Source organism: Pelobates fuscus, chromosome 6 (genome assembly GCF_036172605.1).
Source record: "Pelobates fuscus isolate aPelFus1 chromosome 6, aPelFus1.pri, whole genome shotgun sequence".
Lineage (NCBI taxonomy): Eukaryota > Metazoa > Chordata > Amphibia > Anura > Pelobatidae > Pelobates > Pelobates fuscus.
Genome location: NC_086322.1, coordinates 156,493,148 through 156,516,539, shown reverse-complemented (window position 1 = coordinate 156,516,539; position 23,392 = coordinate 156,493,148). Strand labels below are relative to the sequence as shown.

Here is a 23,392-nt window from a genome sequence, read left to right as displayed (position 1 = left end):
GTGCCTCCAGCTGCTTGTGCCCAAGTACATAAAGGGAGCTCTGGCTTACTGTCCATTTCACAGTTCAGGTTCATGCAGTGTTGTACAGTAGAATATTAGCTATGAACAACTGGCAAACTTTGGGTTCAAAAAATGATTTTTTTTAATGGTCTTAAAGGGCTGGTCCCTTGATTTATTTTAACGCTTTATTGAAAAAATGTCACAGAAAAGATATATGAATTTTATCAAAATAAATGCATGTTCAAGGATATGTTTTTGCAGTTCCTGAGTCATTCTTTTTTGGTTTCCATTTTTACTAATGTTGCTCCTATGCAATAGCATACATATTAAATTTAGAAAATAATCAAAAAGACACTGATCAGGATACTCTATTAATGGTAATAGCATACGTATTCATTTTAGAAATGAATCAATAAGACACTGATAAAGGATACTCCATTAATGACTGGAATGGAAATTATCCCTTTGTTTAAAAATATTTAGGCCTGATGTTTGTCTGTCTTTAAATTGTCCCAAACATTTTTTATTGAACATTAAACTTTGTCATGGGATCAATTTAAAACCAACACAAACTATTGCAAACTGCATTAAAATGTAATCCCTTTGTTTACAAATATCTAGGCCTGATGTTTGTCTGTCTTTAAAGTATCCCAAACATTTTTTAATGAACAATAAACTTTGTCATGAGATAAATTTAAAATCAACACAACTATTGCAAACTGCATTAAATTTTATAGAATTAGTTATGATATTAGCCAGCCTTTGTGGCAAGTAAAAGGTCTTCATTTTTGCATGTAATCTACAGAGAGAACTAATATGCAAGTTCTCTCGGCGTGTCCTCCAAAGACTTGAGGAAAATGGTGAAGCACACCAGCTTCATTTGACTGTGTAAAATTGCATGTATCATACTTATGTTATATAATCTAATAGGTGTCATTGTTTTAAAACAAAAACAAAAGTTTAACAAATGTTAAGTGCCAAAGCAAGATGGATTAGTGATAGCAGTACCATTCAAAATAAATATATTACCAGTTATTTAATTTCTTTCACTTATTTTAGGGTCATGGATAGTAATTTTAGAAGAGAACAAATTGCTACCTAACTGTTAATACTCCTCATTATTCCATGTGCAGCTAATTCTTTAAATGTTTTTACCTATCAACTTTATAGCAACTGTGAAAGTCTTATTATTAGTAGATATTTAAACAACTTGTAATTGTTTCACAGTTCTTTTAATATGTGGCTCTTAAGCTGTGGAGAAGTGGAGAGTAAAACAAATACAATACTTGCTTATTAATAATATATTTTTGACTCAACCTGGAAATGATAGAAGTATAAACCAGCCAAAATACAGCTACACATTCACCTCTAATACACATCATTGTTATTATGAAACTAATGACTTAAAAAAATATATTATGTATACAGTTTAGTAAATTGCGTAATGACTAATGTTCTAATATGCAATAAAAAAAATAAACTGACAAAACAAATTACAAAGTACACATTGAAATATGTAAAAAATAAATAAAAAAATAACCACAATTTTAATATTTGGATGATATTTGAAAATGATATTTTCTAACATGGAAGAAAATTTAAATGTAAAATGATTGTCCTTATGAGTCACTTGATTTTTTTTTGTTTTTTTAATAAAACATATTTTCCTCTTCATATATTTATATATATATGTATATATATTACAATTTAAATCATGAAAAAAATATTATCATAGACACAGATAATATTGAAGTGTTTAATAATGTGAAATGGTCCTAAATTTTGCTGTGTAAAAAATGAATTGGAAAACACTATGTTTCATGATTTGTCTATTAAAAAACATTTCTAGGCAGGATTAGAAGATATATATATATTTCAAGTTTCCACAAAACTATGCTAGAGAAAGATACGTGTTAAGTTATATGATTTGGGGCTAATCTTTCAAAATAGTAATCTTCAGATACATATTTTACAATTTCAAACTGTACAGAGTATCCAGCGTTGTGTTTTAACAACATATACAGATCAATTCATTTTTTATAAAACTTATTTGTAATAGTAAAATTAAAAGCCACAGAGTTAAAATAAGGAAGATCAAAATATGCCTCAATAGGTCATAGTGCTCAATCTGGAAAGCTGCATCTTTGGTATTGAAAGGTCCGTACAAATTGATGTAGCTTACAGCTTTTTTTTGTTTTTTTAAAGGGTGAACAGTAATTGGTCCAATTTTATTATTACGAAACATTATTCAAGAATTATGTCAAACGATAAATTATTTAGGACCTGACTTGTTGGTTGGTGTTTATAGTGTGGTCTGTATGAATCAATTTATAAATCAACTAACTGTACCACTTTTTCAGAAAATTATATAATATAATATATACTTTATATTTATTTAGAAGCTTTGAAATAGTACAGTAAACACTTTGCAACACGGTGTATAAACTACAGAATGTCTTTGATATTTTGTGGGTCAGTAGATAAACAACATTTTGATGACCCACTGGTGAAAATAACATGATCACAATCTGTCTTGTAAAGTTTAGATAATTTGGGAAACACTTGATCACACAAAATAATATAAAACAGTCAAGTTTAAAACAGTGATATTGCATTTATAATGCACGTTCTATTTGTACGATTGGCTTCTTGTGGTGAATAGAAACATCTAAAGGGCTCAGTGACATTTTGGAGAAAGAAAGATATATAGTGCTGTAAACAGGCACACACTGATAATGGAGGCAAGTTCGGTTGCCTCTCCAGTTTCTACAGTTCTTCTTCACATTTCAACTCATTTCTCAGGCCTGCTGAGAGCAGTAAGGTCCTAATATTGGCCATGTCTTCAGCAGCAGACTAATAATCCTTCAATAATACGGAGATTGATAGCCAAGATAATGAAGTTGAAAAGTTGATGCTTTTGTTGGTCAACTTGTGCAAATCATGCTGCTTCAGGTAAGTCCTGTAGATTTGACTAGCATATCCTTTTCCGCGCTGTGGAAAATAAAGAAGGTAAATATATTTGTTATTAAAAATAATTTTATATTTATCAGCAGGCCACGTAAAATTGCATACCACATCATTGTTGGCAATAACTAAAAGTAAACTTATTAATATTTCGCATTGCATACGTACTGTACTAAAGCTCTTTCACTCTGGGTCTTTTTATCATATATATTAACTTTTCTCAACACAAGGTAGGTGCAATGTAAAGATTTGGTTACCGTTCACCCATTCAACACCCAAATAAACTATTTTATTTTCATATGTATTACCAGACTGTGGGGCAGGGGTAGGCAACCTTCAACACTCCAGATGTTGTATACTAAATCTCCCTTGGTGCTTTGCCAGCAATATGGTTGTGAGAGCATTTTGGGTGGTGTAGTCCACAACATATGGTGTGCCAAAAATGTTGCCTACCCCAGCTGTTAACCTACAAATTTATCTCCCAAGAGCCAATAGTCTCTGTTGCAATAACTGTTACAAGTGTTTCTACAGTCGATATCTGACAAGTGAAGAACTTCAAGAAACCATGCTATGCCCATAAAGCATTTCTTATAGATTAAGTACAGCGATGCTATAGAACAGTGGTTCCCAACCCAGTCCTCAAGTACCCCCTAACAGTCCAGGATTTAGGTATTACCATGTTGTGTCTAAGGGATTACCCTGTTGTGTCTTTTAGAAAAAAAAAAAAAACACTTTAGACACAACAGGGTAATCCCTAAATCCTGGACTGTTAGGGGGTACTTGAGGACTGGGTTGGGAACCCCTGCTATATAACATCAAATGATTGTTATTTCATGTTCATTTTGTATTATTGAATTATTTTGCACATCTTAAATATATTATATATGAAATACAGTAAAAAAAAAAAAAAAGAAGGTATCAAATCCATTCTGTCTTGTCCACTTAATCTGCTTTTCTGGAATGTAGTTAAGTTCCATTTGTATATTGAATTGACATTTGCTTATTTTAGCTTTCCAAATGAAAGTCTCTGTAGGAATGATTTACACAAACTGACAAAAAAAAAAACACAAGTACCTTGATAGTGTTCCAGTATTGAGAGTTTTTTTTCCTAAAACAAAATCCATTTATCTTATTCTGGAAAGTGTGCCCTGTTCTTGTACTATTCTCATCATATCTCAATTTATGTGAGTGCTGTTCTGTCTTTTTTCTTTCATACTTCCTTTGCAATGATCCTTTATTTCCTTTCTCTGTCATGTGCCACAATAATAACACTGCCCTCTTTAAGTATTTTTGAATAGTTAAAACTAAAAAATATAACAGAAGTAGAAAATTGTTTGATGGACCACAAAGCATAAACATTTCAATGTGTACTAAATAACTCAACTTGTGTTGTGTTCTATATGAAGACTGTGTGTGGCAGTATAAATGTAAACACATTTCACTCTACTGACAAGTGACCTTTAAACCTATTATGCATAATACATTTAAAAGACTTTGTAAAATTATTTAATGTAAATTTTACTTTAATCCTGAAATTTCCTCTATCATGTCCAAATGATCTTCTAAGATTGTTTGCACAGAAATACAAAAGTCTGTTTATTGACAATTAAAATCCGAGTGGATATTCTACAAGGCACTAAGTTGCTCATATTCAACAGAGATCTGTCTCACAATACATAATGCACATTAGCTGTTTGCTAATTGGTATCTGTAGCTTAATTGGATGCACATGCAATGTATGTTTATTATCTCTGGTAATACTCAGAATGAATTAGTGTCGACCAGTCATTTAAACTCAGTGTATTTTATTTTTGTTTTGTTTGCCTGCAAACAGAAACCAATGTTAATTTATTCTGTAATGTAAATCTTAAAAAAGCTACTGAATCTCTATGTGCTCAATACACAATTAAGACATTTAAAACTCTGCTCCACTGACAAAAATCCACATTTAGCTGCATAATCATTAACTTGGAGAATATAATATACAATTAAAATACATGATTAACTAAAGGAGAAGCTAGAAGCTTAGGTATCATGCATTCATTTAATTTATCGTTGCTGCAATGATCAACTGCACTAAATAAATTAAATTACAAAAACAGTTTTGTGGTTAGGTCATTCTCAGCAGTATCAGCCAAGCATTATCTGGTCTATCTATTGATTTGCTAAAGAGGAAAGTAGACTTGCCAACACATCTATTGAGGTACTCGAGTAAGAAAATTGAAAACATGGTAACATGTAGAGACTGACTCTACGAATATAATAAAAAAAGACATAGAATTGTATTCTAGCTGGTACAAGTGTCTTAACATTTTATTTAAATCATCTGTATACCTGTTATCTGACAGCACTAAAGTTTGAATATGTTGCACAGAGGAGCCCTTTTCAAGCATTTATTATCAAAAAGAGATCACCGATCAACAGGAATTGCAAGAATATTGACTAACAACACACCTCAAATCCACCAATATGGAGAATTGTGTGAATAGTTATTATAATTGACAAACAACCAGTTTCAACAATGTAGTCTCAGGTCCGTCTTTCCGCATGGGCATGCTGGGCACTTGCCCAGGGCCCCCACAAGCATAGGGACCCCACAGCATTGCCCATGTACCGGGTCAACGGGGGGGAGTCGGTCTTGCTTACTTGTTTTGAGCCCTCTCGGGCCAGTGGGCAGATTAAAGTTCTCCTGCACCAGTCAAAATGCCCTTCGTTAGAGAGAGGGAGGGTGGGAGGGAGGACCTGGCAGGCAGGTCCTCCCGCGAGCATGCTGGTCAGAGCATTGCCTCACGTTGCCGTGGCAATGCTCCGACACAGCTTTCTGCTCGCAGGAAGAATGAAGATAGCCAGCAGCCAGAGGAGCTGCTGGCTCTAGATCTATACTACGCACCACCCGACCACCAGGGTTGCCAGGGTTCCCCCCCCACCAAAGGTAAGAAGAAGGATGGGGGCACTGGGGAGGGACATGAAGCTTTTTTTTATGTATATAAAAATAACAAACAAAAAATACCTTTTCCTTATACACCCCCCACACACAGAGCACCTGTCACACACACAGCACCCCTCTCACACACACACACACAGAGCATCCCTCACACACACATCACCCCTTACACACACACAGCACCCCTCACACACACGCAGAGCACCCCTCACACACACACACCCCTCACACGCATAGCACCCCTCAAACACACAGCACCTCTCTAATGCCAGACATCCCAAGTCTCCCAGGTGGTCCGGGAGACTCACGCTTTTGTAGTGTGACTCCCTGACACCCTCAAGTGTCAAACACTATCCCAATCATACACAATCTGACATACAATATATATCAAGTTGAGTGTGATTTCCAGGCTATTATTTATGCTAAATGGCCTCAATAAATTAAGGGCACTTAGCATATATTAAGATTACCCATCCAATTAATATTATTTCTGAGCAGGGGCTCGGTCGCTCTCTTTAAGAGCCTGACCGGGCCCCTGCAGTATCTGCCGGCTGGGTGGAAGTGATAGAGAACCTGTCACTTCCTCCCAGCTAAAAATACAGCTGTGCAGGAGGGACGAGGAGGTGGAGGAGCCTGGAGCACATATGCAGCATGGAGGCAAAGGAGGGGCTGGAGCTCCCATCAGCCTCAGCCAGGACACAAGGTAAGCTAAGGGTGGCTGCAGATCAAATTAATATACCTTGTGCGTATCTGTGTATGTGCTAGTGTGTGTGTCAGTGTAATCTGAGTGAGTGTGTGTGTGTGTGTGTGTATGTGCAAGTGTGTGTATTTGTATGTCAGTGTGTATCTGATTTTCAGTGTGTATCTGTGTGTGTATATGTGCAGGTGTGCGTATCTGTGTGTCAGTGTGTATCTGAGTGAGTGTGTATCTGTCAGTGAGTGAATCTGTATGTATGTAAGTATGTGTATGTGCCAGTGAATATAGTGTATATACCAGTCTGTGTATCTGTGTGTATTTGAGTGTGTTTGTGTATCTGTATGTCAGCGCGTATCTGAGTGTGTGTGACTGTGTGTGTATATGACAGTGTCCATATCTGTGTGTCAGTGTCCGTATCTGTGTGTCAAGGTGCGTGCATGAGTCTGTGTGTTAATAGTGTGTGTAATAGTTGTAATATGTAACTAGTTGTGTTCTGTCACATGTTTGGTGGCTGTCTAAGTGTGCATTTTGAGGCGCGTATGTGTAGGCGCATGTGTGTGCATGTGTTGGGGTGCGTGCATTGGGGTGCAGTTGCTGGTACAGCCACCTCCCTAAAATGATATTTTGCATGTTGGGATGTCTGCTCACACACACACAGCACCCCTCTCATCCACAGCACCCCTCTCACATACACTGCACCCTTCACACACACAGCACCCCTTTGGCACATAGCACCCCTCTCACACACATAGCACTCCTCTCACACACAGCACCCCTCACACACAGACACACATACACAGCACCCATCACACAAACACACGGCACCCCTCACACACAGCACTCCTCACACACAGCATCTCACTCACACACCACCCTTCACACACACAGGACATCCCACACACACAGAACTCCTCACACACACACTGCACCCCTCACTGCTTTCTGTCTGTGTGTATTCAGCAGTTTGTGTGTGTATGTTAAGGACTATGGTTATATATTCAGCAGTCTGTGTACATGTATTCAGCAGTCTGCATGCATGTATTCAGCACTGTTGTGTGTATGTATTCAGCAGTGTGCATGTATTCAGCAGTATGTATGTGTGTGTTAGTGTATTAAGCAGTCTGTTTATGCGTTTAACAGTCTGTGTGTACTCAGCAGTCTGTGTGTGTGTACTCAGCAGCCTGTGTGTATGTATTCAGCAGCCTGTGTGTATTCTGCAGTCTGTCTGTGTATATTCAGCAGTCTGTGTGTGTGTGTTGTGTGAGTTGTGTGAGTGTGTGTGTATTTGGCAGCCTGTGTGTGTATAAAGCAGCATGTGTGTATTCAGTAGTCTGTGTGTATGTATTCAGCAGCCTGTGTGTATTCAGCAGTCCATGTGTGTATTCAGCAGTCCATGTGTGTGTATTTAGCAGTCTGTGTGTGTGCATTCAGGAGCCTGTGTATTTATTCAGCAGCCTGTGTGTATTCAGCAGTCCATGTGTATGTATTCAGCAGCCTGCATGTGCATACAACAGCCTGTGTGTATTCTGCATTTAATCAGCAGTTTGTGTGTGTGTGTTCAGCAGTCCATCTGTGTGTATTCAGCAGTCTGTGTGTTTGTATTGCATGAATATTGCATTTGTTGGAGGTATCAATAAAAATATGCTTAATTTTATCAATAATTTTTATTTTTATTCCTGTGACTGGTTGTGTAGGCAGTGCCCTAGTGCACTGCTTTGCAAAGGGACCCATAATGTTTTTAAGATGGCACTGTGTAGTCTGCCAAATATGTGAAATAGGAATGTACTAGTGATGTTCTATTACATTAATTGAAAATTGGGTGACTCATGTCTTCCACTCTTTCAATATATTGCTTATTTCTATATCTCTATTTACATTCCCAAACATCCATTATTTATCTTTATGTAAAAAATACCAGTGTACAATCTCAATACATCAAAAATTGCAAACATTGCAACAACAAAAAGGTATTCTATCTCTGATATTGAGAACATTAACAAAAAAACCATATGATAATGTAAGAAATGCATTATAAAATTCAAGTATGAATTCTATTCTATAATATTGGTACACCCACTGCAAGAACCTCAATTAATTTGTCCTTGTAGGGTAAATGTAATATAAATGTAATGTGTATTGCATTTTTCAATACCCCATACTAAATGCTAGGAGCCTTGGCCAGTGAGTCATCTAGTCATGATAGCAGAGCTTGAGTTTCAGTGTGTATCTGTGTGTGTATATGTGCAGGTGTGTGTATCTGTGTGTGTGTATCTGAGTGAGTGTGTATGTTTCAGTGTGTGTATCTATATGTATGTTAGCATGTGCCAGTGAGTGTGTCTTAGTCTGTGTGTATATACCAGTCTGTGTATCTGTGTGTATTTGAGTGTGTGTGTGTGTGTGTATCTGTATGTCAGCATGTATCTGAGTGTGTGCGACTGTGTGTGGGTATGTGACAGTGTCCATAACTGTGTGTCAGTGTCCATATCTGTGTGTCAAGGTGTGTGCATGAGTCCGTGTGTTAATAGTGTGTGTAAATAGTTGTAATATGTAACTAGTTGTGTTCTGTCATAATAAAATATCATGTCATTGTTTAAACATGTTTGGTGGCTGTGTGTATGTGTGCAATATAGGGCGCGTATGTGTAGGCGCACGTGCGTGCATGTGTTGGGGTGGGTGCGTGGGGGGCAGTTGCTGGTACAGCCATCTCCCTGAAATTAGATTTTGCATGTTGGAATGTGTGCTTACACACACAACATGCCTCTCACACACAGCACCCCTCTCACATACACAGCACCCCTCTCACACACACAGCACCCCTTTCACACACAGCACACCCCTCTCACACACAGCACACCCCTCTCACACACAGCGCACCCCTCTCACACACAGCGCACTCCTCTCACACACAGCGCACCCCTCTCACACACAGCGCACCCCTCTCACACACACAGCACCCCTTTACACACACAGCACCCCTTTACACACACACACACACACAGCACCCCTCTCACAAACACAGCACCTCTCTCACACACACAGCACCCCTCTCACATACACAGCACCCATCACACAAACACACATGTGTGTTGCATTTTTCAGTACCCCATACTAAATGCTAGGAGCCTTGGCCAGTGAGTCATCTAGTTATGATAGCAGAGCTACATGAACTGTTAAAAATTGTGTAATATGGTAGTATGAAGTGCTATTCCAGCTCCTCCAGTGTATATGCATGAGCCTGGACATGAAGAGGAAGAAATCACTTCCCATTTGTCCATTAACAACTTTTTACACAGGAAAAGTATTCCCCTGGACACCCGGGGAAGGGGGAGCATGACCCCTGCCCATGCATAGTAGGCTGGAATTAAGAAGGATACATAGTTGCAAACTTTTAAGGAAATGTTGGGGGGCAGGAGAAGTTGGTGGATCCTGACTGACTTCCCCACTCTCCCTACCTGGTATGGTATTGGTGTGGTGTTTTTTCCCCAGTGTTGTGCTTTGTCACAGCTTGGGCGATTCCTGGACAGTGCAGCCGCAGAAAAGAGTAAGATGTGGAGTCAGTTTGGAGAGACTGCAGTCTGGACGAGGCTGATGGCAAGTGCTGGCTGTTAGAGCTAATGGCAATTAGGTGGGAGGAGAACTGTCTATTGGCCTAACCACCCAACAGCTGACAGGTTGTTTATAAAATTGTTACATAGTTCAAATAAAGCTATTGCCTTTTTCCCTTATCAACAAATGTGTTTCCAGTCTTTTATTGGTGGGCAACGGTTTTGGGAATGGAATGGGAATGCCTTGTAGGAGGAGCAAGGACAGCACTAAGTGATTCACCCTGCATAACTGTTCCTTCAATTTTACCACCAATCATAAGAGGCTGAGTACTTAGGAATAACCTGTCTAACTCCACATGCCTGTAACCTAAATGCTGCAGGTTGCTCTAAATCTAACTTTAACTTAAATCTAAAACCTAAAAAAACTATTTACGTAATCCCAAATGTAAGCACTCAATGACTAAGCCCTTAACTTAAATCTTGGTTCAACTGTTAAAACTATTGAACCTCAATGGTAATTGTAACCCCTTTCTAAGCCTAAACCCAAATAATCATTGGATCCACAACTATAACCCCTTTCAAGATTTAAAATCATCTTAGCACTCTCTGTAAACTAACTCTGACATTAATTCTCACTAACCTTTACCCCCTTTACCCTAACCTCTTCGAACATTAACTTCAATTAACCCTTCCCTATCAAGCTGTTATCATTAGAAAAACATGGCTCAGCATTTATTTCAAACACAGGATGCATTTCATGCATATGTTTGCTAGTACTACTTAAAATGAAAATTAATGTAACTTTTTAATTTTTCATTAATCCTTTACAGAAATATTGAGGGGTAACACGTTTTCAAAATCACATTATGTACCCAATATTGCACCATTTTAAACATTAAGTGGAATGCAAAAAGTAAGAGCTAGTAGTACAATGTTCTAAGGTAAAACAGGAGTGATAACCCCTAACAACAAATATCAAAAAGAAGAACAGATTCTTCCAGAACTATAATATTTCATACAACTTGAACAATTTAATTTGAACAATTTCTAGCTGCCTTTTTAGAATCCTTATAGCTATTGTGATTTTAAGGTTTAAATTTGATGTTTTATATTTCAAATGATTAAAGTTATGTTTTAGCACTGTATGTAAAACAGGTTCTTATTTCTAAGAATCCCACCACAATATAACAGCAAGGTCTCAATGAGTGCACAGTACATAGAATAAGTACAGTTATTCCATGTCTCTTTGACGCTACCGCATCCTGAAAAGAATTTCTGTAGTTTATTTAATATGCTCAAAGCCTTCTATTCTCTCTGACTGTTTCCTTAAATGCAGTCCTGCAGTTCCCCTATAACATCTGCAGAATATGAGAGGACCGGGCAGGCACCATTATCTACACATATTAAGAGGGGCACAATGGAGCAGTGACAGAGAAAAAAGTAGAATGTAAACCATTACTAGATAACAATATGTAGGTCTTTTTGGGCTTTATTTTGTTTTGCAATATAAAATAAAAGCTAATGTATACATATATTGAGGAAGAAGGGGTTAATTCCAAGTAAGTTTTCCTAGCCAATATTGAACATTAAACCTATAAAAAAGTGTGTGTGTGTGTGTGTGTGTGTGTGTGTGTGTGTGTGTGTGTGTGTGTGTGTGTGTGTGTGTGTGTGTGTGTGTGTGTGTGTGTGTGTGTGTGTGTGTGTGTGTGTGTTTTGAAAGGCCAAGAATGTAGATGTAAGTAAAGAGTTAAAAAGAAAAGGAATTTGATTTTCAGTAATATATTTACCATACTTAGCAATGAAGCCGATTTTTATTATTTCAAAAATGACAAATCTCTATTACTTACATTTTGTTTTGAGCATTTATTTTCCTTCTAAATAGCTTTATACATGTGTCAGGAAATCCATATCGCCTTAAAATGTGTGAAATAGATGAAGACTCCATGCTGCCTAAGCCATCAAATTCCTGTTGTGACAGAACCAGGGAACTTTCATCGTAATAATCCGTTTAAAAATCCTGACTTTAATGTACAACAATGTCCACGGCTACTGCATAGTAACTGCATGGTTACAAATTCCCTTAGATAACCAGGCATCAAAGATAGCATAAAATCTCTGCGCCCTTCTAACCACAACACACAAATTTAATCCTGGCATGGTAAATTATTAAGGATTTATTTACTAGGAAATTAAATGTGTGCTCTATTTCTACCATGGTAATACAACGCTTTAGATTTTTTATGCATATGATTTAAAAATGCAAGACCATGCTGCTTTGGATATAATATCATAAGGTGAGTATAAAGGTCTATTATTTCTATAATTATAGTTTTACCACCTTTTACCACATTCAAAAAATAATAAAGATGATTATTGATGTCTATTCCGCATTACATATTTTAAAGGAGAACAATTTTAATGCTGTTCGTATTTCCTTTCAGATGCAAAAACCTATACCTGTATTTATATGCAGCTAAAATGCCATAATATCCTACCCTTAAAAATTGTACATTTAATAGTGTTTTGTGCATCTGTACAATCGTAATACTATTGGACTGCACTCAATAAACCTCATCAGACCTGAACTAACGGCCAAATGCTCAAGTTTAGTCATCCCACTCAATAGATAATAATCAGTAGCTCAGGTAGCAATTAAGGTTTATTTCATTTGGAAATATTTATGGGACATTTAAATTAGCAAGTATATTCTGAATACAGCAAACTTAATTCTATTTTTCAAAGTTATGGACTTTTTTTAAACATAAATCTAATACTAAAATGAAGGAAACACCATGCTGAAATAGTTCATTAAAAACCCTACATGGATATTTAGTTTACAAAGTTAAAGTTACCGTTTATGGTTCTAATGCATCCATGCAGAATTCATTCTTGACAAAGAGTTCTCATTAACTGAGAACAAATAATGGAACAACTGAGGAACAATAGGAACTTTTGTTAGATCTCTGTCATAAGTGTTATTTTCCTGCAATTGTAAATCACTCGTGAATCTTACAGCTTTAATATATTTTTTATAATTATTCACTTAATCACGAAAGCACACTTTGGTTTATATTTGTAAAATAACATAGCATATTCAGATTTTTCTTATATATTTATGTTAAATCTATATGTAGAACATAATTCTATACAAAATGTATTATTTTTACTAATAATTTTGGCTTTTCTCAGGAGAAGCACAATATTATCAATAATTGCAATATGAGCTTTACAATTCTGTTTCTCTATGAAAACTGCAAAGATGTGTGTGCTAGATTTTTGAACAGTTTCCACAGTCACAATGGGTATGACTGAAATAGTACATTAATTAGAAAGGGTATCTTCTAATCCCATGTCCTAAATTTCCATTAGATATAGTCAAGCAAAAAAAATATGAACATACATACTCTATTGTTTAGGCCAATCAAAAAAAGACTGAGCACAAATTGAACATAAAATTATTCATATGCAATTTGGTATTATCTCAAAATAGAAACACAAATAAGAAAGCCATGTCTGTTGTTTTAATTACTTATGAAGTGTGCAAGAAATAAATCAGATATATTTATGCAAAACTACTCAGACTTTCAAAAGAATAATATATACACGACATTGTAAGTATTGTCAGTTGTTGAATATTGTATACTGTATCATTCTTAACTATCAAATTTGTAGGACACTATTCCTTATTTTGTATGCTATTCTGGAAAAAGCATCTTTCCTGACCTACTTAGAACTAATCATTATGCTATCATCATGTGAATCTTCTTCTAGGATTGCTGGAACATGAAATTAGTTAAAGTTACTGTAGAAAATGTTACTATACAGATGACAAAATATCTCAGAGAGAAGTAGGTTCTTGGCTGAAATGCGATGTGAATTCCTCTTTCAGTTTATATTTGTTTCTATTTGTCAGAAATTTTTCTTCATAGTTTATAAGCTAGGATAGCTTTAAAAATGTCTAGTGAATCCCACACATCATTAGCTTCAACAATTCCTGAGATAAATACCTTTGCAATTGTTTAACAGGGTCCCACTGACTTTATATGTAACATCACAGCACACTCTTCTCCTGCCCACACACTATCATCTCTTTTACAATCGTGACATGGAGCCGTTGTAGGAGTATTTCTATTCTGTTTATAAGAGAACGTATCAACTAATACATTTTTTCAGTGCTACTATCAAAAGATTTAAAGGGACACTGTAGGCACCCAGACCACTTCTGCTCATTGGAGTGGTCTGGGTGCCAACTCCCACTACTCCTAACCCTGTAAGTGTAATTATTGCAGTTTTTTATGAACTGCAATAATTACCTTGCAGGGTTAACTCCACCTCTAGTGGCTATCTACTAGACAGCCACTAGAGGTCTCTTCCTGGTCCATAGCACAGGAAACCTGTGCTAGAGCATCGCTGGACGTCCGCACGCTGTGTGAGGACCTCCAGCGTCGCTCAAATCCCCATAGGAAAGCATTGAAATTTGTTTTCAATGCTTTCCTATGGGGAGACCTAATGCGCATGCGCGGAATTGCCGCGCATGCGCATTAGGTCTCCTCGGCTGGTGGGCGGGATCAGTATCGCCCGCCGGCCGACGGAGCCAGTAGGAGGAGCGGCACGGAGGAGGAGACAGCGGCGAGGGACATCGCCGCTGCCTCAGGTAAGTGACTGAAGGGGTTTTCACCCCTTCAGTAACTGGGGATTGGTGGGTGGGAGGGAGAGGGACCCTCCAGTGCCAGGAAAACGGATCGTTTTCCTGGCACTGGAGTTTCCCTTTAAATGCCCATGGATAACTAACTTCTATGGCATTTATGTTTTAATTTAACCCCTTAAAGACCAATCTTCTGGAATAAAAGGGAATCATGACATGTCACACATGTCGTGTGTCCTTAAGGTGTTAAACAAAGCAAAAAAAATAACATTTGAAATCACGTTACAAAATTGCTTTACAATCAATTTGTTTACAAGTCTGTTAGTCCACCCATTGTACAGCGCTACGGAAATTGCTGGCGCTCTATAAATAATAAAATAATAATAATAATCAAAACTGGTTCTGATTTAAAATAATAAAAATTAATATTGGAAACATTTCACCAACATGATCATTTAAAAATCATTAGTGTGCAGTGCGAGACGCAATAGCCTTCCTAGTTGTTAGCAAATATTGCCTTGATACTGTTTATATATATATATATATATATATATATATATATATATATATATATATATATATATATATATAAAGTACTTTAGTGGAGATTTGTCAAAGAGTTCTGTTCTACAAAGTGGTACAATAATGTTAAAGAGAAGTCACTAATGGAGTATTCCTGTTCGTCCCACTGGTTTCCAGGTGATCTCCCCACTATTTGTATGTTAGACCACTTTTTGGAAGAGAACACTTCGATAAATCTTCCCCCAAAATATTGAGCCATTTTGCAAACTGAAAGTTTCTCATGTGAATTTAACATGATTTCAAATACCATTTGAACAGTAATATAAGCTGGTATATTTTGGGGAGTTTTAAAGGTGAAAAACTTTTATTGTCATGTTTAATTTCACCACTTTATCTGTTAAGTTGTTTTCCTGGCATTTAAGGACATATGTAAAATGATAACTTAACATAAGAATAATGACTAACTGGTAATTAGTTTTTCTATCAATACTTACTGTCTTATTGCCTAGCAAAAGCAGTTTAGATGTGTCTAAACAGTCAAATAATAAAGTAGTGTTTAGGTAGCTTATATATTTGCAGGCTAACTTTCTGTGACTTGGAAACACCAGATTTGGCAATTTTTGTTAGTAAGCAAACTGAAAATAAAATAAAAATCCAACAGATTACTCAGCAGCATATAATTTAAAAAGCTTAGGCAGACTAATCCAATGTTATTTTTTGGAGAGTGAATTTAAGCTTAAAAAAAACTGTACGTTAATTTGGCTGCTAAAGTCTACTCACTTCATATGATTAATTTAAGCAAATTGCATTTGGCTCACGCAGTAATGTGATGGTGTATAAGGCAATTCAAATAAACTAATGTATTTACATAATAATAAATGTAAAAAATAGTAGAGCATGAAATCTATACTTCAGTTATTTGTGCATTTTAGTTTTGTAAAAGGTTTACGGTTTTAACAGTATAAAAGTGGGTTCTTCTGAGAACCCCGATTTAAATACACAGCATGCACATGTCCAAGATTCAAAACAAAGAATTTGGTATAATCCTTTCAGTAACTTTGTTATATAGTTCCATAGTTACATAGGCTGAAAAGAGACATGTGCCCATCAACTTCAGCCTTTCTCACATCTTGTTTTGCTGTTGATCCAAAAGAAGGCTAAACAAAAAAAACAGTTTGAAAAAATAATAATTCTTGACCCCAGAATAGAAGTCAGATTTATCCTTGGCTCAAGGAGCTATTACCCCACAAATTAAAAATCACATAGGTATTCATCTAGTTGCTGTTTAAACATCTGTATAGACTCTGATAAGACCACTTCTTCAGGATGAGAATTTGACATCCTTATTATTCTTACTGTTAAAAAAAACCAAAAAAACCTTTCCTTTGCTTTAGATTAAATCTCCTTTCTTCCATTGTAAATGCCTGACCTCGCGTCTTATATATAGTCCTGTTCATGAATAGATTTACCGACACTGGTTTGTATTGGCATATATTTGTAACCTCTATTTTTTTTGCATGCAGTTGTATGCTAATGGATGTATATTAATTTACAATGCCATAATAAAATGACATGTACTGTATGAGTACACATTGTAGTAGGATTTTACCATAAACTGTATTGTTTGGATGAGGCACAGTAATTCATCCTATTTATCCCACATACCTTTAGCAATCTTTGGCACCTCAATTAAATTCATGAAAATAAAAGTTTTTCTTTTCTTCAAATTAATGAGCATAAGTCATTTCGTAACATTCCTGTTAACTTCTTATGAAATTGTGTGTACGTATATGAATAGGATGGCGCAAAATACAATTCATTTCTCAAGTGCAGCAACCAACAAAAAATCTTGGTAATAATACAAAAAAGTGATGGTGTGCAATAATAAGCAAACCACTATCTGTGGATATCTTAATAAAGAAGTGGATAAAAAACCTTCTAAAATATTATATGCAATTTACAGTAAGCACACGTGTCACAAACCTAGATGAGAGAGAACTCCTAGTGCAATACAGTATAAAATATGTATAATAAAATAATACGGCTCTTTAAGTATCAAACTGCTCCTAGCTATAGCACTCAGGGAGGATCAGCCCGTAGCATGCGTGGGAACCGTAGGATACACTTGCGACCAGGATGTCAGGTAAGTATATTTTTTATTTAAACAATGTGAAAGAAATATGTGCAGATATATAGAATCCACTATCAGCTCACCAACCTTTTGGAACGAATAAAGTCCAATTCCAGTGTGCTAAACAGTCTCTCACGTCCCAGAGTGTGAGTGAGATACTTAAAGAGCCATATTATTTTACTATACATTTTTTATACTGTATTGCACTAGGAGTTCTCTCTTTAGTGTCTCCTTCTCAGATATCAGAATTAATACTTTGCAAGTATATGCATGTCACTTTGTTGATCACATATCTCACAATTGCACTTATTGATGGTTGTATTACACCTAGATTGCACCTAGATTTGTGACACATGCGCTTACTGTAAATTGCATATAATATTTTAGAAGGTTTTTTATTCACTTCTTTATTAAGATATCCACAGAGAGTGGCTTGCTTATTATTGCGCACCATCACTTTTTTTTATGAAATTGAAATATGAAGTAAGGATAGAAATTTAGAAATATTTCTGTTTCATAAAATTCTACGGTGACATTTTTATTTGCTTCTGAACAAATGCTTTAATAATGTTTACTGTTAAAACCAGTAGGCCAAGCACTTTAAAAGAACATGTTAAAAAAAAAAAAAAAAAACAGAAGTCAGATGGAAATATCAATTTGTTTGGCATTTCAAACTTGTGTTTTGGAAATAGTCAACTTTTAATAAGTAAGCATGAGTACAAGTATGGAAAACCATATAGAAAAAAAGAAAAAAGAAAAAAAAAGCCAAAACTGATTTTATAAAAGTGTTAGATATGGCTATTCATATGTAGGAATGCTAAGACCTTAGTGGGTTTCCTTAAACAACATAGCCACTTCATTGACTTGAAGTTGTCATGGTGCCTGGAATATGTATGTGCAGAATTTCACTATTAAACAATGCGCATATGGGGTTTAACCCCTCTGTTGCCAGAGATGTAACTCCACCTCCAGCATTGCCATTGGGGTGTGATCAGCCGGCCCGTAAATTAAAGATCAGGGCTGCCTAATGTCACTTTTGCTCAACTTAGTGGATCCTCTACTCCACTTTCTCTTTCTCAGATTATTATATTTTGGGTCAAGCCCCATGTAACCCCTTCTTCGGGTATTGGTGGTGTATTTTTCCACTACCTATTCCCTTTCTTGTTCTGTTATATATTTTTTTTTATCTATTTATTTTTTATTAATTTTTTAATTTAATTTTTTTACGTATTGATATATTTATTTATTTATTATTATATATAAATATATATATATATAATGAAAATTATATATATTTAATTATGTATATATTACTATTAAAATACACGTAGACAGTGTATGTATATTTATGTGTATTTGTGTATATGTGTATATATATATATACTTAGATCATATATATGTATGATCTAAGTATATAGACATCATAACTACTATAACAAGCTGCAGTGGGTATGATGATTAGAGTAACCCTTTTTAAGTTCCATGTATCTTTTTAATTACATTTTATATGAATTTTCATGAATTCTTCAACATTTTTAAAAATAATGCATTTCAAAACTTGGTCATATGAAGTTAAAACATTTTTTTACAAACATTGACATTTATTTCTAATAAAATAAAAGTTGAAGTCAGTGATGTATTTTATTGAGTTAGAAGTCATGTTATGCATCCTTCTATTTTCTTGTTATTTTAATAAATTGCCCTATCAGTCTCTCATAAACATTAATGACATGGATTAGATAATATTTCCAGTTAAATGTTATAGTAACTTAAATCTAGATTTGTTAATTCAAAACTAAAAAAAAAAGTACTTTTTAAAATAATTTACACATATGCTAAATCAATAACAAATAAAATCTCTTATTTAAGAACACAATCCCTAGTGTGTTAGTTTGAAAATGAATATGCAGGTTGCGTGAAATAAAGAGTTTGATGATTCTAAAACAAGAAATAGGACTTTGCTCAATTATGAGATCCCAAAGCAGAATTGCAACAGGATACTACCACGTTTCGGCTCAAAGGGAGCCTTTGTCATGCTCTTTTTGAGCCGAAACATTGTTGCGTATTGTCTAATAAATTCTGCATTTGGGCCTCATACTGGTACCCAGTACTATTTCTTGTTTTATTGATCTTGGGAGGGTGGTCACCTCTGGGAGTGAGGCACAGCTTAGGTTCTCTCTACATTGAAGAGTTTGATGACTGCAGCAAGATCAACGCACCAGCTTGTATATTGCAGGATTATAATTACCGTATTTATCGGCGTATAACACGCACAGGCGTATAACACGCACCTCATTTTTAGAAAGAAATTCCAGGAAATTTCCCCCCTCATCCCATAGTATTCCCCCCCCTCATCCCATAGTATTCCCCCCTCATCCCATAGTGTCCCCCCCTTTCCATAGTATTATCCCCCCTCCCATAGTATTCCCCCCTCCTCCCATAGTATTCCCCCCCTCCTCCCATAGTATTCTCCCCACCTCCCCTCCCATAGTATTCTCCCCCCTCCCCTCCCATAGTATTCTCCCCCCTCCCCTCCCATAGTATTCTCCCCCCTCCCCTCCCATAGTATTCTCCCCCCTCCCCTCCCATAGTATTCTCCCCCCTCCCCTCCCATAGTATTCTCCCCCTCCCCTCCCATAGTATTCTCCCCCCCTCCCCTCCCATAGTATTCTCCCCCCTCCCCTCCCATAGTATTCTCCCCTCTCCCCTCCCATAGTATTCTCCCCCCCTCCCCTCCCATAGTATTCTCCCCCCCCTCCCCTCCCATAGTATTTCCCCCCCCCCCTCCCCTCCCATAGTGTACTTTCCTCCCCCTCCCCTCCCATAGTGTACTTCCCCCCCTCCCCTCCCATAGTGTACTTCCCCCCCTCCCCTCCCATAGTGTACTTCCCCCCCTCCCCTCCCATAGTGTACTTTCCTCCCCCTCCCCTCCCATAGTGTACTTTCCTCCCCCTCCCCTCCCATAGTGTACTTTCCTCCCCCTCCCCTCCCATAGTGTACTTTCCTCCCCCTCCCCTCCCATAGTGTACTTTCCTCCCCCTCCCCTCTCCTCCCATAGTGTACTTTCCTCCCCTCCCATAATTACTTACCTGTCCTGAAGCGTGGGCCGGCTTCACAGCGCGCACCGCGGTACAGGAACTTTAATTTAAGGTTCCGGTTTCCGGCGGGACTGAAAGGAAGTGTGCACACTATTGTGCACACTTCCTTTCAGTCCCGCCGGAAACCGGAACCTTAAATTAAAGTTCCTGTACCGCGGTGCAGGAACTTTAATTTAAGGTTCCGGTTTCCGGCGGGACTGAAAGGAAGTGTGCACACTATTGTGCACACTTCCTTTCAGTCCCGCCGGAAACCGGAACCTTAAATTAAAGTTCCTGTACCGCGGTGCGCGCTGTGAAGCCGGCCCACGCTTCAGGACAGGTAAGTAATTATGGGATATCGGCGTATAACACGCACCCACGATTTTTCCCCTATTTTCAGGGGAAAAAAGTGCGTGTTATACGCCGATAAATACGGTACTTAATTTAGAATATGTATTACCAATCCATGCTTACCCTAAACATTAACATGGTTATTTACTACAGGGAGAAATACCAGCAATTCAAAATTCAATTCAGATTTAAGGTATGTTTGACATTGCACCTATACTACTGCTATGTATAACATTGTGGTGGTGCAGGGGGGGTTTCAGAAAAATAATTTTCCTCTATGGAGATATTTCAAAACTACACGGCAAACTTTTTAGCCAATGAGACACAATTGTGTCAATCATCCTCCATCCTCTGATTATAATGATTATAACTATCTAACTAATACTACCCTTACATTTTGTGATACTTTACCCCACACCCTCTAGCATGTAAGTTCATTGAGCAGGGCCCATACCCCCTCTGCTCCTGGGCATCCAACTTGTCTGGTTACAATTACATGTTTGTTTGTCCACCCATTGTAAAGCGCTACGGAATTCGCTCGTGCTATATAAAAATAATAATAATAATAATAATAATAATAATAATAATAACAGTATATGTTACAACCATGTTGTGTTAGTATTTACAGCTCCAGCTACTTTAAAGACCTCTTGGTTCCCTGCTCTCCATTCCTCCTTCTAAATTCATTATAATAAAAGCCACTCTTTGGGGACATGTTTAAAAAGTCTCAAGAATGGGCTTCTAAACTTTGATTTCTTTAAAGACTTTGACAAATACAAAATATTGTTATTAAATAATACATTATTATTACTATTATTATTCACACATAAAAAAAACACAGGACACACTAATGTAATTGGAAAACATAAGTAAAAAGAGTTGTTTTTTTTTACCTCTGCCATTCAAACTAAATAGTTCTCCCGGCAACTCAACACTTGAAATGCTCTTTCATGTGATTATTATATATTCTGCAAGTTTTCATTCATGCTGGGATAAATGTATTAAAATGTTTTTTCTATTACTAGTAAATAATTACAACTAAAGAGGACATTTTCTATGGATGTCTAACTAGATCAACATTTCATACAAAGTGCAAATTGCTGTGCATGTCCTAATCCTAATTTTCTTTGGCAAGAAGTACGATGATAATAAATAAGATGATGAAAAATAAGCTTATGTAAAATGGCAGGTCTGCATTATATATTTACAGGACAGGGACAAAATCCAATGTTTAATTTTTAAGTCTGATTTTCTTTGTATTTGCTTGACTTGCTATTATCTAAAAAGCATCTACTCATTTCCCTATGAAGTACAGTGATTTGGAAGAATAATCTGAAATGACACCTGTTTTTTTGGAAGTTTCTCAGGGATGTTTTTAAGCTTGTTCTATAGCACAGAGAGAAATCACAGCCAGAAAGAATTAGTAAGAAGAACATTGACAATCCAATCACTATAAAACATATTTTATAAAAACTCAAAGTACCCACAGATTAGCATATATTTAAAAACCAAAATGTAACTATACTCATCTGTAAAGACACAACAATTAGTAAGAAAGGTCTTGTGAATAAATCACTTAGGTATGTAAAAACATCTGTAAATTCTCCGTCATGTTCTTTGAGTTATATTGAAGTTTGCTGGGATATATTATGCCACCGTACCTACTTTAATTTTAGGGCGGGAGGATGTTGGGGTGTGGACATGGGTGTGAGTTGGGGTGTGGCCAGGGGTGGGCTGAGGCACTTTAGTTGACTTACTAATAATAATATATGCAACTATAATGTAATTTAGAACAAGAGCAATAGATATTCTGTACACAGTATGATTTCTAAACACATTTAGTCATATATAATTTGCACAGAATCAGTAGGATCAATGAATGTGCCATAAATTTATTTGTACTTTCCCCTCAGACCCAAAGCTACCAGAACTCCCTTGGTTCTTTCTTTCTACGTCTCTGACAGGCCTAACCTCCTCGTTGAATTAAAGTACAAACTTTCTATCTCAGCAAATGTATAAGCAAACAAAATATATGCCAAAGGTGATAAAGAATGTTTTCATTACAAACAAAATGGATTCTCTAACCCAGTATAACATGAGAGACTAGAATTAACAATGGCTAAAGAAAGCATACCACAAAGTGCTACAAAACAGAACACATCTGCCCAAACAGGTTTAAGTTAATAGAAATGGGCTATAATAACACAAATTAATGCTGTGTACAGCTGTATGTGAAGATAAATTGTCAGGTATACAAACAATATTTAGTTATAAATGTTACTGTAGACATGTAACATGAACAATTAACGATAACATAGGAACATATGTTAGGTGAGGAGCATATCATTCGAGTATATTGTGGGGCAGATGCAAACTTCCAAAAGGAAATAATTACTTTTTAGGTCATTTATAATGAATTGAAGGTAAGGACAGTTTGATAGAGTAAAGTGGAGCATTATAGAAGAAAGGCCTAGCAGAGTTTTATCAGTGAACATTGGAAGTGAATGTATAAAGAG

General features: G+C 36.4%; 1 protein-coding gene across 1 annotated transcript in view; it reads right to left on the bottom strand.

Moving 5' to 3' along the window:
* Positions 1-1,745: 1,745 nt before the first annotated feature.
* The window catches only part of PCDH10 (protocadherin 10), a 58,728-nt gene continuing 37,081 nt past the window's right edge, over positions 1,746-23,392 (bottom strand). The window contains exon 5 of the mRNA XM_063458435.1: positions 1,746-2,991. Within this exon, the coding sequence (XP_063314505.1) occupies positions 2,972-2,991 (20 nt within the window). The 3' untranslated portion in view covers positions 1,746-2,971. The remainder of the gene's footprint in view (positions 2,992-23,392) is intronic.